Source organism: Calonectris borealis, chromosome 1 (genome assembly GCF_964195595.1).
Source record: "Calonectris borealis chromosome 1, bCalBor7.hap1.2, whole genome shotgun sequence".
NCBI lineage: Eukaryota > Metazoa > Chordata > Aves > Procellariiformes > Procellariidae > Calonectris > Calonectris borealis.
The window spans coordinates 189,264,787-189,284,152 of record NC_134312.1 but is presented as its reverse complement, the minus strand read 5'-3'; the positions used below and the strand labels follow the sequence as shown (position 1 = coordinate 189,284,152).

Genomic DNA, 19,366 nt, shown 5'->3' with positions numbered 1-19,366 from the left:
CAACAGGACCATGGGTAAAACCTTGATTGTATTGAACCCAGGGGGAGTCCTTCCCTTGAATTCAAGGAAAACAGGATCCCAAAAGCAGGTTTTTAAAATCTAGTCTTCTATTTTGCATCCATTATCCATGGCACATTGCATCTTATTTTTAGAAAGACAGTGAAGTTCCTACATCTATATGCATGCATATTAGTAGTAGTAGTATTATTTTGTTATGATTTAACTGCAGCTAATAATTACAACTTAAGACATCGAAATTGTTCATCCAAATCACCTTTAAAAAGCAAGTCTAACTCTTAATTTGGTCCTGCTTGCAGCAGGGGGTTGGACCAGATGACTTGAAGAGCTTCCTTCCAACCTCAATTATTCTGTGAAGTTGCTTAGTTTTGCAAGGCTTCAGAAGTTTTGAGAGTCAGTTTCTAAAGTAAATTATTTTTTGTTTTAAACAGTTTTAAAAGACAAAAAGGTAATAAAAAGCATTTAAAACAACCAATTTGTGTCATTCTGTCACAGTACACATGGCAGGTTACCTAAGTGAAGTGTAAAATAAAATCCCGAGTCAGAGGAAGTCATATACCAAATTTACAGGCCAGATAGTTTTAGAAACATACAACTTATGCATATGCGCATGCCATCCATTTAAAGTTTCACACTGAAAACATGTCTTCAGTGCAACGTTAGCTCAATTTCTTAATGTTTCCTTCAACCCAGATCTGACTCATAAACAAGTACCACAGGTTTGAATTAAACTGCACTTTCCGTTTCAGCTAGCTGGCTTGTGAAAGGTGGAGCACCGTGGTGCTAAGCGCGGATGAAACATGCGTTAGTAACACAGCAGGCCTTCAGCTACTCTGAGCTTGTTACTCCACCAAGATACGCTATGCTGTTGAAGCATCGTTTGCAACACTACTGCTCCCCTGTAAATTAGGTTAACGTGATAGCCGGAGAGTATAAACTGCAAGTTCAGCTAGAATTTCTCATGTTTAACTACTTTGCCTTCTATGTTAGCAGCTACTAAAACGGGGGGAAAAAAAATCCTGGTAGCAGGGACAAGAACACAGAATTTCTATCTTATAATTATGTGCACTAACCAGTGGGCTAGAGGGATTCACGTTTTGCTCATACTCTCCCTTTCTGACTCTGTGAATCTTGCAACCCTGGCAGTTTCTGAAGGCGGGAGGGTGTGCTCGCACCACGCGGGCAACAGCCCAGCACATCCAGTGCTGCCCAGTGACGATTCCCCCCGAGAAAGACAATATTTAACTCAGATCTCCCATGTTTCAGGTAAATGCTCCACTTCCCTGGCACCATTGCCTTCCCAGGGCTCCTCTTGCAGTGGTGCCATTTGTTAAAGACTGAAAATACATTTTGGCAGAGGTCTAATCTTGTCAGCGTGGATTAGACTTGACAGAGCATGTTTAACCACGTTGACTGTGCTTCTCCCAAGTCCCCTGCGGGGCCTGTATTTCTTATCCCTGTGGAGGCTAAGAAGGAGGAGAGCACCGCACTGCTTTGACAGCAGTCCCTTTCCTGTGCGTTAGCAGTACCGCCTGCGTCTAGGAAATCTGGGGTCAAACAAGGAGGCTTTCAAGGGGTTAATCCACCTCCAGTATTGGGCACTGTGAAACAGGAGAGAGAGCAGGTGAAAATCTGGGACACCACTGGGGTTCCTAAACCCAAGTCCTATTTAGATATAATCCTTTCTCTGCAAAGTAAGGTTTTCAAAAGTGTTGCGCTCTTTTATTTGCCAGCTTCGTTCCTGCCCTCCTCTGCCAACAGGTAACTTCAGAGCAGGCGATACACTTTGCCTTTAGAAAAGCTGAGATAGGCAAGATCTAAAGAAAGATAAAAATGGGAGAAGCAAGGCTATTGCGTTTAGTCTGTTGCTCCTCTTCCCTCTTCTAAAAATAAAGCATAACAGAGAAAACCGCAACCCTCCCATGACAAAATGTATTTAACTTACCTGGAATGCAAAATATTTGTACAGATAGGCACCCCCCAGGATCACGCCAGCCAGCATAAAGGCCAATCCGAAGCACATGCACCAGCACCAGGCCCTCCTCTGCCCAACAGGCACAGCATCCTCAGGGTCCTGCAATGCATCACAGAGAGACCTTCAACACACTGTTCCCCAGGCACGTATGACAGCAGATAGCTCAGGCCCAGCAATTACAAACATTGCATCCATCAGCAAAGGCTATATGCACTTTATCACAATTGTTTGGAAACATACTTTATTTGGTAAAGTTTAAAACAGATCTATTTAAGTTGAGGTTTAGGAAAACTTGTACTAACACTCACTTTTAATGCCATGTCACTGACTAAATCAGCAGACTTAAGTCTTAAGGAAGACAAAAATATAACAAAATCTCCCGCGATATCTAATAACACACAGCAAGCCACCTCACAGATTGCGGGCAGAAAAATACCCATTGTCACGCAACATCCATGCAACAACAGCAGAGCGAGGAAGTCAATTCAGAAAGGTCAGATTCTTTTTCATCTTGGTATATGCAATTTAAGTGAACCTGAAGAACGAACAAAAGATCAAAGGTAATAACAACAGCAAAATATATCCTTTCCTATGTTGTTCCATGAGGAAGAAAGAGACTTTACCACCTCTTTGCTGGCAGAATAATAGGAGTCGGAATGAAAAAAAGATGCTTTGTAAGTTCTAGTTAAAGAAGTTTTCTGTGCTAAGACAGCGTTGGCCATGCCAACGCTGTACATGTTATGCTAAAGGAATGACAGGATGTTTCCCCTTTGGGGCACTAGTTTGCATAACCATGCAGTCCCCACAGGCATCCTAAGCAATAAACTGCCGCTTGCAAAATCTTTCCTCTATCAGCCACATCACAATGCTCTTTCCTCCCCCAAACGTTTGCAAAACTCACATCCAAAAAAAAGAAGAAAAAAACAAAAAAAATCCAACCAAAAAAACCCCCATCTTTGAGTCACCCTCTTCCAAGCCACGATAATCCTGGGAAAACATCAGAATTCAAATAAATACAAAGCAATTCATTACCCCTTTGTACCCAAAAAAACAATAGGGTAGCATGATGACCAAGGCGAAATCATTATGGCCAAATAAACAAAAAACCCCAAACCAGAAAATGAAGGAAGAGCATGAGGGAAGCACTTGAGAAGGCATCGATAGCTATGGTTGTCAGTCAATGTTCTGCCTCATGTGGTTTTTTTGCAGTATTTGCTAATTACAATGATTTCTCACTCGAACAGAGTTGTGAGTGTAGTCCCCATGCTACCCTGGTCCGGTGGGGAAGGAATGCCCCCCATCTGGCTGAAGCCATCTAAGCAAGTCTGACACCAAATGGTGACGGGACCCTCCCTGTAAATGGTGGGGAAAAAGGAGCGCTTCCTGAGAACGACTCTTCCCAACCATCCCTGAGAGGGAGAAGTAGTCTTTTGGAGGGACTTCTTTACACTGATTATAGAGCGAGATTCCTTGGTTAACAAACTAGGTACCTAATTCATATGTAGCTAAAATTATGGGATGTGAAACCCACCTTTACAGTATACTGCAATTATCTTTCATACAGAAGTGGCGATGCAGCTTCTTTGCCAGGCAACGGCTGCCAAAATCTGATTCAGAAATATTTAGAGTCGAACTCCAAAGATATTTCACAGATTTTGTTTTACGTTACTTCGCAAACTAACGCAGTAAATTAGGTTGTGAAATCTCCATCTTTGGAGGTTTTCAAGACTCAACTAGACAAAGCCATGGCTGATCTTGCTTTGGCAACCATCCTGTTTCTACAGGGAGTTTGGACTAGATGACTTCCAGAGGCCCCCTCCAACCAACATCTCTGGGATACATTACAAGGCAAAGTGAGAGTGGCTAGAAAACAGTTGCCGTGGACTGAAAAAGCAGAATGAAAAGACAACTAACAACTTTTAGAAGTTTTTACATTACTAATTATTTAAGGAATTCAGTGTAAAGAATTACAGGATTACTAGCTGCGTGGTTTTTACCTGGCTCTTTGCAAAGACTGAGAATAGAATATAATACCCATGGTAATCTAATTAACTTTCAGGTCAGGTTAAGATTCACTGTGGATTCTTCTATAAATCATCTCAATTATAAATCTAAGCCAGGTAAAACAAGGATTTTTATTTTTATGTTGCCCCGTATCATTAGGTAACTATTTCCCTAGATATTTCAATGCATAAAGGACACCCAGTTCAAACTTTTTAAAATAGCTGTCATTTAAACTGTTGTAAGTTAATGTCAGAAAAACAGATAGCAAACTATCCAATGCCAAAATATTCCCTAGAGAAGAATATAAAGAGTATCTTTATTCCTTCCCAGCGCTGCTTTTATTTCCTCCCTTTTTTTAAAATCCAAGCAGAATTATCCATTAGTGGAATAACTGCCTCTTCCATTTTTACATCAGAAAGACTTACAAAATATGCATCTGGGAAATGGTGCAGAAGGCATATGCAGCGTGAACACCTACCTGGAAATGGGGATTAATGTCAAATTAATTTTGCACGGGCCACAAAAATAATCAGAAAAAGAAAAGTAACTTTTACACTTGTACCATGCTAGGAGGAACCTGAAGGACAAATTTATCAGTATTCCACCCTAAATAATTTTGCTGTGATATACGAGATGACAGCTGTAAACAATATGTTTAATACAACTCTTTAATCCTCTACCAGCAGCTAAATTTTATCATGATTATTTCTGAAGGCATCCCTAATGGTGGCACAGTAACACATTTTGTATTTGTAGTTGCCTATTGCATCGATTTGTCCATAGCCTACTGAAAACAGCACACCAAATTGAGAGCAAGAGTTCAAGCCCAGTTTAGCCTCTTGCTTGGACAGCGCATGAAAGTATTGCACCTCAGTACAGAGGAACCACGAGCATGAGGCAACGCTGAAAACATCTTATGCGGTTGAAGGAGAACACAGAACTGATTTCCTCTTCTGAATCTGAAAACTAAGTACACCGTCAAGCAGTTTAAAACCACCTTAAATTAAGATATTATAAATAACCTACTGAAGCTAAATTATACTTATATTAGTAGCTGTCCCATGGCTAAGCTGGCTAAGCTTTTGTATTGTTGCCATGACAGCTTAGTTCAGGCTGAATTGACCCCAAAGAATAATTCATCCCTCACTATATAAATCTGACCCTCCGCACTGCAAGAGAAGAAAGTGCGACGGATGCTCACCCTCCTGCCAGGTGACTCATGTTCTGAAAGAAAAAATATTAAGCGAAAGCGGATCCCCACTAAGAGGACAGTGCTGAATTAGCGCCTCTCCCCGCATAGTTACACCACACTTCGTTCCCAGATAGCAGCGCCGGCTTCTGAAGCTGGAGCACAACAAGAGATTGCAGCCTCACTGACTAATTTTTCTCTACGTCAGCTTTCCACTGCCAGAGGTATCTGACAAAAGAAAGCATCGTGTACTTGAGGTGAAGATTGACCTCTAAAAATACGCCTCTCTACTTTTGTGAGCAGCAATAATTAATCACTGCTGTTCCGGTCCTTTTCTTTCCCCCCTTCATCCCTGCCCCATGTACTTCTAATTCCCTGGTGAATCCTCAACCTTAAGATGATGCCACAGAACTAATCTTCTCTGATGCAAAATGCCTTAGGAGGAACTGGATGCAAGCCCAATACTGGCTTGTTTCCCTTGACGAGCTGATTGTTCTAATTGGAAAACATTTATTAGCCTATTTCCCATGGACAAGACAGCAAACAGAAGCATCTTTCTACCACTTGTACACTAAATTCTACAGTGTTAAAATCAAACGGCTCAGAACTTCCCAACCTGAATACCTTCAACCTCTGCAGGAACAATTTTCCTGTAGATAGAAAATGAGAAGTATTAAATTCTCTCTGATTTGAGATTTAAAGATGTTGGCAAGATTCTCTTAAACCGGTCGTCTTCTCACAAAGAAGCTGCAAGATGACTGCAGTTTTGAGTACAGATTCCTTCATCAGCGACCGCAGCAGCTAATGTAAAGCGGCACTCTGTCTTGTTACTGGAACCATGAAACACTTTGGAGATGGACAAATGATACCACAAACTATTTACCAAAGCACCTCTCAATTACAGAGAGATCTTCACAAGAACATATTTACAACAATTAGCATTAACTGTTCTGGAGTGGATTAAAAAAAAAAAGTTAATAACCCCTAAACCTGCAAACATCAGCAGTTACCAATGGCTATTGGCCACATATTCTCTTGTTCTTTTCAGTTCAATTTTAATGCTACTTTTTTTTCTTTAAATAAATGCTGAATTTCAGAAGGACCAAATTCATGTTTGGGATAACATCACAAAATTCTTCTAAGAAACTTCAACACTGAGCCACAAATGTGTATAATTAGACTTGATAATTACTTAGATTTTCCCCTTGTGGCTTTTTGTACATAGTAGAATATAATTGCTTTAACATTATAAAAGTGAAGCAGTCTAAAAACTTACGAGGCATATGTCTAGTTCATATTAAAATGGATGAGAAGATTATCAGACCTTGTTCCTTTGCAGAAATTAAGGACACATCAATTATATGATTAAAAAAAAAATTCATATGAATCAATTAGCTAAGAATCCACCTAAACCAGAGACGATGGATACGCTGTGGGGAGTCCAGAACATTGTATGACCATTGTGCACCTACGCAAAAGATAATGGCCCCAATTCAAAAATAGATAGGATAGTCATAAAAATAACTTTGGGAGGGGGGAAATGTCTTTCAGAACCAACACGCAGTCTTTGATCCACAGAGAAACCAGATGCAGAATATTACTGAGTATTACAAATATTACTAAAAATGTCTGCACCATAATACACAAACCATAATTATGCATCTGAGAATAACATCTAATATATATATATACACACGCATACACACAAACACACACATAAAAGCTTACAATTAGTGTGGGTACAACTGGCTGGAAGCTGTTCAGAACAGTTTTCTTCCGAGGCCCTTTGCATGCCAGTTAGCTCACAAGATGTACAGAACGCAGTGGGGCAGACTGAGCTTCCTAAAGGCAAATATTGACCAACTGCAGCTTTAATTAGTGGAATGGGGAGAAGAGAAGTTAATGATGACTCCCTAAAAGCGTTTTTTAATGAGGAAGGCTAAAAAGTCTTGAAACAAAATACTGACCAACGGCTGTATAAACTGAATTCTGTTGGTCAGGCTTGCCTGCTCTGACTTGTAAATCTGACATCTGTAGAAAATCCTCCCAAAAGACAGTCAATTTAAAATGAACTTAATTTAGAAAGAGCTCTGCATTCCTACCATGGTATTCCTGCCTGAAGACTGCTCCAAGCGTGGTATTCTATTTATTACTCGTTGCAGATGGGAAATTAAGGCAGGCTTTTGCAAGACTCCTTACTTGGCAGATGCTGCGAATCTGAAGGCCATCATACTGATCTCCCTCTCAAGCAGGAATTTTATGCTTCCTAATAAAATTAAATTTAAATTTTAAGTACAATGATCTTTTAACTTGCTAGTTGGAAAACACACTCTACATACAATAGATGTTTCAGAGATCTCTCGCTTATCACAAGGAGTGACGTATTCTTTCTACCCAGATGATGAAGCCTGAAAACAAGCTATGGTTGTTTATGTGCAGTTGATATCTGAACACTGCAACCCTTCTGTGGCAGCACTGCCAGTTCCTCTTCTGTCAAGATGGACAGAGACTTGTCCATCTGGCCAAAGGCTCTCTGCCTAAAGAACAGCATAAAAACCAGACCTTAGTTCTGGTGTTGCTTGCTGTAGTCACGTAGCCTGGATAACCAAGGAGATTAATTAATTAGAATTACGTATTAGGCAGCTGGTACTATTACCCTCTTCTTGTATTTCTAATATCTGTATATGTTCTATAAAATAATACTGTAAATACAAAATCTGTTGTAGAGCACGAGGAAATCCAGCAGTGAGAAGAAAACACATTCCAACAGCTTTCCAAAGGTCAAAGTTGAAGGTCATTTTGATATTAGTTGAACACTACCTTTCACCAAATAATGGGGGTGTTTTATTAAAAAACGAGGTGTCTGTCAAATGACTCATTTCATGGTTCAAATGTCATAACCATCATGAAATAAAGACATTAATATAAGCAGCCAGCTCAAGATTATCTTAAAAAGGGAATTAGTGCTGGTGGATAGGAAGGTAGCTGCATGTATTGGGAAAGATGGAGGTGAAGGGAGAACACAAACAAATCAGAAAACAGGCAAGAAATAAAACTAGACATAAACATGGTGGAACATGAAGAGTTCAATTTCTCTGCAGGAAGTCAAGGAAAATTATAACCGTGAAGTGAATGTAAAGGATGTGAATCAGCAGTTCACCCACAGCTACGTGATAGAGGGACAATAAAAGAAGCATGTCTTGGAAGAGTAATCCTGCAACTCTTAACTGATGTGAGTAATCCCAATCTACCTAAACACTGCCTTCAACTTCTAAGATAAGAGATTACAAAACCTGATGGTTGCCAACAATTAAAGAGGATGAGTAAAGAAGGAAGAAGCCTGTAACTATTTAGTCTGCTGCTTTGATTGAATTTGGGAGCAGTATTGTTAAGAGTGGTTATTTTTGTTGTTAGCTTTGGTCTTACATGGACTAGCAAGTGGAAAAAAGAAAAAAAAAAACAAACCCAAACACTTATTTAAATGGGCTGAAAGTTCTTTGTAGACCAGGCAAGGACTTTCTTCAGGGGATTCACATGCACAGCTTTTGGCTATATCCTCATCCCAGGCTGTCTACAGCAATTGTACAACTAACCACATACTGTATTTTACTCTGTTTTCTTCCAACTGTGTTCCCCAAATTGTTCCTCTTTTCTCTGTCCAGTTCCAAGATCCCCCAACTCCCTTCTCTCAACACCAAACCCAATGGTTTCAAGTCTTCCTATAATTTCCTTCTTATCCTGTGTCTATGCCCCCTGTATCTTTCCCCATCCCAAAGCGGACTTCTCCGGTCTCTGCCCCATGCAGAGCACTGGGCACACCTTACTTCCATTTCCTCCCCTCATTACTGCTACAGGAGAAACCCTTCACCATGTCAGTGTGCCACGCTCTCGGGAGGAGGAGCTGGGCTATGGCCACAGAAGTGCTGTATCTTTAGCCTGCCCCACCAACCAACACTCCTGTGCCTCTTGTCCTGCACTTTCACTGTAGGCACTCAGGGCCAAGAACTGCCCTCCTTTCTCTTTCTGTACAGCAATTAGCACAACAGGATCCTAATACCATCTTATATTCCTTCTGAACGTCACGAAATACTTTTCTACTGTGAGGGTGACTGAGCACTGGCACAAGTTGGCCAGGGAGGTTGTGGAGTCTCCATCCTTGGAGATAATCAAAAGCCATCTGGACATGGGCCTGGGCAACCAGCTCTCGGTGGCCCTGCTTGAGCAGGGCAGTTGGACCAGATGACCTCCAAAGGTCGCTTCCAACCTCAACCATTCTGTGATTCTGTGACACACATCTACTGTTTTTAATTCACACTAACACTATGCAGAGAGAGGATTAATGAATCATCTTTAACAAAAAAAATCCAGGAGTGCTGGGTCTGTGCTAGACGAGTAATAAAGCTCCACACATCCTTTATTTCCTTTGCTTTGGGGCTTTATGATTCTTCTGCCTTCTCCCCCACACCCTTGCCCCAACATGAAACTTCAACAAAACCTACAACACTTGGAAAATGTGTTGTCTTTAAATATCTGAATGCTGAATTCAAAAGTTCTGGTGCCGCTGACAGCCACAGAGATCCGCAATTGCCACTGTACTGTACTGAATACAAAAAGTCTTCAAAGCTTGGCTAGTGAAGCGGTGGTGGAAGCCAGGTTTTTTTAATATTATATATAAATGTTGATGAATTTACCTATACATTTTCATAAATTAGAACTTTGGAAATTTGTTCTGCATTCCACACCTATTTTTCTCAAGTATTTTAAGAAGAGAGAGGTGTTCTGGTGCAACAGTTTGCAAGTCATACACCAAAACACGGAGATGAAAGCTTGCACAGATATCTGGCAAGAGGTACCTGGAGGATGTTTACTTATTTAAAACAAGAAACCCAAACCTAAGAGGTTATATGGGACATTTTTCAGAATACATCTTGCTTTCAGAAAACAAATCACTACACGCTTTATGGTTACAGCATGTCAAACATGGCATTTTATTAAACTGTCCAATTTTGAAAAATACTTCATTTTTACACATTGCCAAAATAAACCCTTTTCCCTACCTGCATTCTTTGACTTAGAAGTGGCTTGCGTTTACCATACTTATAAAAACTACACTAAATAAATCTATAACTTTAAATGCAGTATTTCTCTTGACTTTATCCTGAATTAGATCAAGGTTTGAAACAGGAACTGAGATCCACTTAAAATGGATCAATAATAAATTACCTTTTTGACCTTGATTGTTCCAGTTCCTGTCTCTTCCTTATCCTGCTCACTTCTTACACCTGAAATTTCTCTGCTTTTTTCCTACGACTGCCTGAATCTCAGACATCGGTATGATGGAACATTATGTGGATTTAACCTAGATTTCTCTCAAGGCTATTTTCCCAAGCAGGGATGGCTCTTTCACCCAAGAGATCTCATTAGCATGCACATATGCACCACTGAGCCTCAGAATTTAATAACTCTATTCCCAGTTCAGCCACAGATGGTATGTCATCTCAAGCAAGTTACAAACACCGTGTGTTAGTTTCTCTCAAAAGTAGAATCTAGCATCACAGAAACCACTCTGGAGGTCTCTAGTCCAACCTCTGGCTCAAAAGGAAGGTGGACTCTGAAGCCTGACCGGGTTGCTCAGGGCTCTTGTCCAGTCAGATTTTGAAAACTTCCAAGGGCTGACACTTCAAAGCTTCTCTGGGCAACTTGCTCAGCATTCAGTTCTCCTCAGATAGAAAAATATTTTGCTTATACCCAGTCGGAAGCTCTCCTTTTCCAATTTATGGCCACTGTCTTTTCAGTCACCTCTCCAGGTGCTGGGAGGCTGCTGTGAAGTCCCCCCGCAGCCATCTCATCTCCAGGCCGAACAAGCCCCACTCCCTTAGCCGCTCTTCACAGGGCATGTGCTCCAGCCCCAACCATCATGGTGGCCCCTGCTGGACTCACACCAGTCTGCCTATGTCTTTTTTTGGATCAGAAAACTCTCAGTCTTCTGACTGCCCAGCTGACTGTCCACCAGGAGCCCCAGGTCCTTCTCAAGCAGAGTGGCTTCCCAGCCAGGTGGTCCCCAGCCTGTCCTGATGGAGGGGTGAGTCTGTTCCAGGTACAGGACTTTGCATTTGTTATTTCTGAAACTCATGAGGTTTTGTTCAGCCCATTACTGTAGCCTGTTGGGGGTCCCTCTGAATGGCAGCCCTGTCCTCAAAAAAACATACCTTGCTAATACATGTATTAGTGAATTAAGATGCGTAGTACCTGTACAGTAAGCAGAGTTCTCTGAGTGGAAGCCCTTCTACATGCAAATACAGAATAGCATCTAACTGTAGCACTTACGAGTATCACCACGGAAGAGCTGACCTTGAAAGGCTTACATTTGATTACACCTCCTTCTACAAGAAACTATTGTAACAATCTGAAGGGCTTCACTGCAATTAGACTATTCAAAGGCTGAAGCGGAGCACACACTCCGGTACCCGGCACCTGGCTGCATCACACCTTGCAGAAACACAGACGCTGGCCAGTGTTCAAACACCTCACCAGGCAGCGAGAGAACTTCCCAAAACTGCAAACCTTAGGCAAGACACCTCACTGCACTGTGCAGCGGCCTCGAAAGGTCATGTTCAACCTCCCATCCTGCAAAGGGTACTGCATTTTCAAATGTGTAAATGCAGGGTTTTCTATGCAGACTGTATCTTTCAGAATAAATAAATAAATAGAGCTTTGTGATTTAGCAATCATATAGGATCCACCCCAGAGATCACTGCCCCCTGCCAATATGATCTCCACAGCGTACTCTTTTTCCACAGTCATTCCACAGTCTCATTCTACTTTCAAAACAGCAGAAACCTGCCATCAAAAGCAGGAGTTTGCTGAACCCTAGGAGGAAAACAACCAAATTACCCAAGGATTTGCATTCAAGGAACTCTACTCTTAAAATGCCTGTGGGTTTTATTTTTATATATATGTGTGTGTGTATATACACACACACAAAAAATATATTACATACTTAATAATATATAAACTTTATAAAAATATTTGTATACACACACATACACACACTCTGACGCTATATGAAAAGGGCAAACAAGGTATCAACTTATTTTTTCCATGACCTCTATAACAACTGTTGGGCAAATATTACTTTGCCTTTTTTTTCCACAGTAAATTTTGTACAGCTGTTGCACAAAGGACCCTTGCTTGTAGATGACACATGGATCACTCAGACAGGAGCTGAAGTCTCTGTATATGTCCATTGTGGTCCAAACCCTAGGCCACGTGAGAGCTGCTGCAAAACCATTTCTGACTTCATTGCAGAGCTCAATCTTATTAATTATCTCATTCCTTTGGTTTACCACATCTGCAAAATTAGGGCAGATATCCGAGTTTTATAAATTAGCATGCTTTTCATCTGTAGATTCAAAGTAATTTCCACTGAGGATAAAATGCAGTACATAAACAGTAAGAAAATGAATGTTTTATTATTCATATGGATCAGGAGACTAAAAACAGATAATGCTAACCTTTGTCAATCATAGCATAAATGGGGGGGGAGAAAAACAAAAAAAAAATACAGGAATCTATGCAATAGCTAACAGAACACACCATTACTTATCCCAGCTGTAGTTCTTATGTTTGAAATACGTTATAAATGTTTTTGGAAGTACAGAATAAAGAACATTTAAAATGACTAGGACTTAAAAATGCAGTATTTGCTTTCGAAGAGATTTCCTAAGAGTCACAGAGAGAACTGTTTTCTTTTTATGTAAGCTATTTGGTGCCTGTAGTTAGGGGCTACTGGATAGAAAATATGTATAATGCTGACAAATATTCCAAAATCGCAACTGCAGAAGAGTTAACTGAAAACATTACTGGAGGCAAGTATGCTTACCATTTTTTTAACCTCCCCTCAAATAACCATTACATCAAAATTTACTAAATTGCTGATAAGAAAAAAAATGGAAAACACCACACAAATAACAAAGAAAATTGATTTATTTGAGTCTATAAAAACACAACTGTTAAATTACATTTGCAACTGTAAACATTTCATTAAAATACGTAACGGAAAAAAAAATGTATATACACATGGTATTTTGAAATTAAACTTTTCTTGAAATAGACATTCATATGTTGGATTAAATATTCATTATAATGGAAGAAGTCTAAACCATTTCCCTTGAAAATATTGATTCCAAGAACATTTTCTTTCAAATGTTTGTTTTTACAGGAAAGTTCAGCATTTCATCTTGACCCACACATCTTCAGAAATGAACTAATTTAACTTTAGCTTTTCCCACTGAACAGAACTTTTGGTTCCAACATCCTCTGTTTAAGTGGTATTTTTCATACCACTATGCAATGTTAATATCCAAACTAGTTTCTTGAAGCTTATCAGAAAGAACAGCGTATTGCATCAGAGAAAGACAGGTAAGATAAGTATTTATAGCACTAACTATAACAATACATTACAGCACAGGATAGTTTTTCTAGATATTATACTGTGTAAAGCTTCATCTAATTACAGATTTTCCCACATGACAATGTTAAGCAAAAAAAAAAAAAAAAGTTCTCTAAATACATTTTTAGGGCAAGCGGGCCTCAGTCAAATATAAGTCTCTTAAGCTGAAGAGAGAAAGTATTTAGAACTGTGTAAAGTACTTGCATTGTCCCTATGCTCATCCCTGCACTGAATTCATATAAGCTGTAATGATACGTATGGACATCAGCTCTTGCTCAGACAGCCAAAACTGTAAATGATACAAACAGCTGACGAAGCAGTTATCACAAAGGTCTGGTAGAATACATCCATGACATTAAATATCATTCTTCTGGGAAATGGCTGTATTTCCAAACCAAAGCTTTGTTATTCAGAATGGGAAGCGATAAGAAACAGAAAAGGAAGCGAGATACGGACCACTGACAGAACCCCTGTCCCACAAGTTCATTTCCATCGCTGGGGGGATGGGGATGACACAAGCTCTTCCAGATCACTTTTAGAACTTTCTAACCTCTAATTCCAAAGTCCTAAACTCACTTCAAAACAGCGAGAGATTTTTCAGAGGAGCACCACAAACTTTTAAAGATCTTGGTTTTTTAGTACTGTTCTCTCAATTGCTGGCAACCACTATGAAATAGCTTTAGGAGCCAAACATCTCAAGACCAAAGCGATCTCATTTTCAGGAAGCTGCACTACTTAATCAGTAGCCCAGATTCACCATGTAAAAGGATGCAGGGGATGACATCAGCCACAAGGCTTCTTTTCTTAGGAAGACTTCCTCATGAACAACCCCTGCCACAAATTTTGTTTACATAAACTCAATTTCCCTGAATTTATGCTTGCAGGTACCCATAAAGCCAAATAAGTCACAGAATCCTGGAATACCCTTTGTGCCTGAAACTGAAGTGTTTTCATCCAAGGTCTGGTGGCCTTTCATTAAAATCTTAGCAAAGTCAGGGAGCAGAAGGGGGAAGAGAATTCAGTTTGCCAGGATTTTTTTACTTCTGGTCATCTTTCAAATAATCATGCCTTAATCCAGAATGCTCTGACAGACAGCAGGAGCTGGTTGGTTAATGACCCAGTTGCACCACGGAAAATACAAAGACTGCTCTTTCCCCAACTGGTGAAAGGCCTATAGAAAATTTGCTGGAGGAAGGCTATGAAGGGAATAAGGAAGCTCCTCCAAGAAAAAAGAAACCAAAAACAAACTAAACAACCCCAAAAACATCCATCTATAGACATGTCCCATAAAGTAGGAAAACCTGTTTTCCTGACAGCAAAACAATACGCAAATGACTATTTATTAGGGTGTATACTAACATATATATAGTATATAAATGTTATATAGTATTTTTATAGATATACACACACACAGAGTATAGCAACTGTAAAAGCTAACACCTTTATTTCAGAAACATCTAACACCAATTACACAAAATCTAAGGGTTTTTCTACATGGAAAAACAGTGCTCATTAGTTGCTCAACAGTACTTCCCAGGTCTTATTCTTACTCTTTGTTAAAAGTCCCTATTTTAGTATGCTTTAGAAAAGATTAAGCTAAACTGAAAAAAAAAAGATTAGTTTTATAGTGCACAGTAATAACGTTCTCATAAGGAATAAATGCAGAAAGTTGCTGCTTTTAAAATTCTTAACATTTACACTTTCACATTGAACTCTCTGCAGATACAGCTATCCAAAGGTCGACTATGATAGATATGTGTGAATCCACAACTTCTGCGCACAAAGTTGTATTTGGTAAAGATGTGCCTAGTTGAGTACCCCAAGGAAAAAAAAAAAAAGAAAAGAAAAAAAAAGAAAAGTAAAAGGTTGCCACCTACCCCGGCGGAAGGGAGCAACTGCCTGAGAGTTACTGAGGGCCCAAAGAGCTTTAGGGAGGACTCAATGTATTGAACGGACTCTGCAAAATGTCTGAAGACTTCAACTATGCTCAGAACCATCTTTGGCTCTCCAAAGATCTATTGTAGGAAGAAATGTTAAAATACCACACATTGTTTGTTTGTTGGGAAACTGGGTCATAAAATACCCTATTGTACTGACAATGAGCAAAGTGGAAAATTAAATGTGGCCTGAGAACCTTCCCTAAGAGTATTCTGTATTTTGGCCAAGAATTATGGCGTAGAAGTATCATCCCAACAGCAGTAGCAGAGTTGTAACGGTTGCCTACAGTAAGTATGGAACCACTTTCACAACATGCAATAATACTGACAGGTGATCTATGCAGAGACAGGATTAGCACTCTTGATTTTTAAACGCCTTTTTAAGTAGCACACTCCAATGCATAAGACCATTTTGCTTTCTGCAAAAGCTTTTTTTAAGCTGTTGTTCCCGTGATACATCCCCTACTCTTCTTGCACCTTCCTCTCCTCCCTTCCCCAATTAATTTCTTATTAACGTCTGCATCAGAAGTTACTGGCCAAATTTTGGTGAGATCAGAGTATTTCTATGCCACGCTGTCAGCATATTTTGGCCGCAAACGCTCTTTAATAAGCCCGAGGAAGATTATCTACTTGAGAGTAATCCTGCAATGGCAGACAGAGTGGCAGTCTTCATGACGCTGAGCCGGAAAAAGCAGCAGAACGAGACTGTCAAAGAATTAGCCCAAAAGCTCATTGGACGAATCTTTATTTTCTGGATATTTCAGTATTTGGCTTTATTCATTAATATCAACTGGTTTACTAGCATCTGTTGCTCAAATCTTTGAAGGTCTTGATAATAAAATTCTGAATGCGCAATTCTGCTGATCCTCTTCCATTCTTAAGGTTTTCCCTTTACTTCAGTCCAGAACACCTCCCAGGACTTTCTTCATAAAAGAAAGCTTCATAAAATGTTGTAATATTTTGTAATATTTTTCATGTTCATACTTGTGACCCAGATCTATTTATTGTCCCACAGAAACAACGCCTGTAAAGATACTGGAGAGAGGAAAACAAATATCCCATATATGCTTGGAGTCTACCTTTTTTCAATCTACCAGAATTCACTCTTTATACACATTCTCATATCACCTTCAAACCTCACTTGAAGCTAAGGGTTTTCCAGTGGTGAAGTGATATGAATAATACATTTGTCAGATACGGTTTCTTTTTCCCCTTCCCTCCAAAGAACTGCATAGGCAGTAGAAGTTCCTGGGGGGGGGGGGTGGGGGGGGGGGGGTGGAGATTCATTTCTAATTCATTTGTATTAGAGAAGGCAAAGTTCAAAGAGCGTATCTTGCACTTGCTTAAAAGGTATCAAGTTTTACAATGGCCCTCAGTTCCTTTTTTTGTCCGAGATCTGAGAATAAACTCCCAGACTCAAAGATCCAGATACCTCTACAGCTACATGACATAATTTGTTTCAATATTGTTAATCCTGCATGGATTGCATAGCCTTTTCTACGAAAACTACAGATGACACTACTGTACTCGGATCTGCTTTTATTTATGCTCTAAAACACGCAAGCTCAAAAAAAGCTTATTCAAGAGAATTTTGCACACTGGTAGGTGTAGGTCTGCAGTTCTGCTGAGAAAAGATGGAAATGTGTCAAGGAGAATGTCAAAGGCTCGATGTCCCTTAAGAGCGCTCATTTACTTTTGGAATTTTCATCTGTGCAGAGCATCCACTCCTAGCATACTATTTCAGGACTGTTTTAAGCCTTATTCAGGCATGTTCATCCCCTGATAACAGTGCAAGAACTTATAAGTAGCTAGTGTGAAACCAGACCACCTTTTGACCTGGCTAATAAATGTTTGCAAGTCTCATTTCTAGGCAAGGAAAGCAGTACTAAGACCTGAACAAAGTTAAGGCAGATCCTGTACCCCATCCTCAGCTGCAAGAATTTACAGCTCTGCGTTAAGGAAATCATAGCCAAATAACACGCTTCCGTCAGTATCTGGACAGGGTCTGAAGGATTTGCTCCCCAGTGTACAATTAGCCAGATGTATTTTGTTTGTTTAGCAGTAGGAATGACAAGACCAAATTGGTAGGCTATCTGGAAACAAACATCATCCAGGGCAGATCTGGATTCCAAGGCAGTATGAAAAACCCGTTTTCTGGAACTTGTAGTTTGTGTCTTGTTTACGTGCTCCATGTCAAACCGATCACCAAACCTGGGGTCAGGAAGGAACTCCACAGCTCAAGCTGGGCTCGGGGAATCCACTACCTTCTAGAGAATGGCACTCCTGCTAGGAACTATTAGGCACACAGATCACCTAACGGATTTCCTGTAATTGCAGGCAATTTGAGTACTGTCTCATTTGTTGTGGCACACTGTTCTAAGGACTTAAATACTTTGGTCCGAGTTTTATAAATGCAGTATATATATAAAGTTATATATATATAACTTTATATATATATAAAGTTCAGTAGAAGTGTGAAATTTCACCACTTGCTGTACCAGGAAGATGTCACTAGAAAACATCTTGTGGTCCCCCTTGGCTTTGAAATGACAGCGGATTCTGCTGGTGAAGAACCTGGCCCCATCAAAATCACAGCAAAACCTACACCGGGGCACAACTACATGCTAAAAATTCAACAGATACTGTCCTCCCAGGCAGAATTTCATCACAAAGATTTAGGAAATTAATAAACACTATCTTTTTCGCAGATCCAATCTGGTAATTCAGAGGCCTGATGCACAAAAGATTGTGAAAGCAAATGAAAACAGCAAGGCATGGCAGAAAGGCCATGTTTTAAGTTTTCATTCTCTTTTCAAAAAGCTTTGAGCAAATTACGCTACTCCTAATTAAAAACTGGTTTTGATTACGGGAGCACAGAAATTGCAACCAAAAACCTTTCTATTCTGGGCAGTTTTGCACTTCAAAAACTTTAAAGGCCGTTGCTGTTTTGTTCTTTGTTGCTGTTTGGAGACGCGGAGGGAAAGCGACAGCGACTGGAGTTTGGGTGCTGTTTTGGGGCGGGGGGAGGCAGCTCTTTGTTCCTTTATTTAAACCAGCCCAAGTTTCAAGGCGAAGTTCGCTGTACCACACGGTCACCAGGCTCTGCAAACACGCTGCGGCACAAGCACGGCCAAACCTCCAACTTCACCCTCGCCAAGCGCTCCCTGCCCTGAAGCCTTTTAGGTTGGCGAGCTCGCCAGCACCTTAGCCGTGCGGCCGGAGGGGATTAAACGCGGTGTGAAGACCAGACGCGATCCGCCTTCTCCAGGCAAACCAACTTCCGCGACCGATCCAAAGACAGCGAAGGGACGCCCCGACCTCCCCGCCCCTGGCGGCGGCTGGGGACAGGCTGCGGGACCGGGCGGGCAGCAGCTCGGCGCCGCCGGCCCGTCCCCGCGCCCCCGCCTAAGCGCGGTGGGCCGGCGAGGGCAGCCCTTTGCCGGGCCGGCCCCTCAGCTCGCCGCGACTCGCGGGTCCGGACGGGACGCCGCAAAGGAGACGAAAGCGCCTTAAAAGCCGAGTTGGACGCGGTCCAAGCGCTGTCGGGCTGAAGAAAAAAAATAAAAACCAAACCACCGCAAAAATCCCCAAAGTAGGGAGAAGCGGAGCTTTAAAGCTCGTTCTCCTGTCAGCCATTTTAGAAGCCTGAGCTGAGAGGGGCGGCGGGGCACACCGTTGCGCAGCTTTCCCTGCTGGCCCGCCCGCGGTTTATCGGGGTGGAAAGAGCATATAGAGAATAAAATCGTCCCCAGCGCGTCTCCCTCCCCTCGGCAGCACCTCGCCGCCCAGCG

The 19,366-nt window shown here is 40.9% G+C and overlaps 1 protein-coding gene across 2 annotated transcripts in view; it reads right to left on the bottom strand.

Annotated features, from left to right (window-relative positions):
• ITM2B (integral membrane protein 2B) overlaps positions 1-19,366 on the bottom strand; it is a 28,299-nt gene that overhangs the window by 8,393 nt on the left and 540 nt on the right. For both annotated transcript variants that reach the window (XM_075139601.1, XM_075139602.1), the window contains exon 2: positions 1,964-2,092. In XM_075139601.1, the coding sequence (XP_074995702.1) occupies positions 1,964-2,092 (129 nt within the window). The remainder of the gene's footprint in view (positions 1-1,963; positions 2,093-19,366) is intronic.